General features: G+C 67.0%; 1 protein-coding gene across 1 annotated transcript in view; it reads left to right on the top strand.

Moving 5' to 3' along the window:
* Window positions 1-754, top strand: part of ABCA13 (ATP-binding cassette, sub-family A (ABC1), member 13) — a 132498-nt gene that overhangs the window by 78410 nt on the left and 53334 nt on the right. Inside the window, exons 32-33 of the mRNA XM_014530520.1 lie at window positions 284-345; window positions 583-752. Coding sequence (XP_014386006.1) covers window positions 284-345; window positions 583-752 — 232 coding nt within the window. The remainder of the gene's footprint in view (window positions 1-283; window positions 346-582; window positions 753-754) is intronic.

Here is a 754-nt window from a genome sequence, read left to right as displayed (position 1 = left end):
GCCCACCCCGCCCCGATGCCAGCGCAGGGACCACAGAGCCCACCCCGCCCCGATGCCAGCGCAGGGACTGTGTGCAGAGGGCGGTTGGTAGTTGGCCCCGTCTGCAGGTTGGTGCTTCTGGCCTCCCCTCCTGTCCTCACCTCCCCTGCCTGCTCACCGGCTGCCCCGCCCGCCTCCCAGAGCACCATCTGTCCGGCTCCCATCCTCTCACACGCGCATGGTCCCTGGTCTGAAGGACACCCCTCCAGCCTCACACGGCGCCGTCCATTTTCTTACACAACAGCTGCTTCACGGAGGAGATTTCTCCTCCAGTGCCCACCAGCCTGTTGCCTGAGGATGCGTGGGGTGACGGGCGCCCGGCTTCCTCTCCTCTTTATAAAACGTCTCCTCTGTTCTCACAGTGCTCCGGGCCTAGAGACGGCGGGGACACAGGGCCCTGTGCTCAGCCTGCTTCTCCCGCTGGGCCCGTCCCAGCCCTGAGTTCTGAGAGGGAGGATCTGGGAGCTGGTCCCGACCCTGAGGCCTGCAGGGGAAGGGTCAGGGCCGCGCCATCCCTTCTCCGGGCTGCTTCTCTCTGGTTAGACAGGGTGGGCATCGTGGCATTGCCCGCTCCCCGCTGCCTGTGTCAGGCCGGCTCTGATGCCGCCTTCTTGGACGCAGGTCGAACCATCATCCTCACCACCCACCACCTGGACGAGGCGGAGGCGCTGAGTGACCGCGTGGCCGTCCTGCAGCAGGGCCGGCTCCGCTGCTG

Source organism: Myotis brandtii, unplaced genomic scaffold (assembly GCF_000412655.1).
Source record: "Myotis brandtii unplaced genomic scaffold, ASM41265v1 scaffold743, whole genome shotgun sequence".
Classification (NCBI taxonomy): Eukaryota; Metazoa; Chordata; class Mammalia; order Chiroptera; family Vespertilionidae; genus Myotis; species Myotis brandtii.
This window is presented reverse-complemented; position numbering and strand designations above follow the sequence as displayed.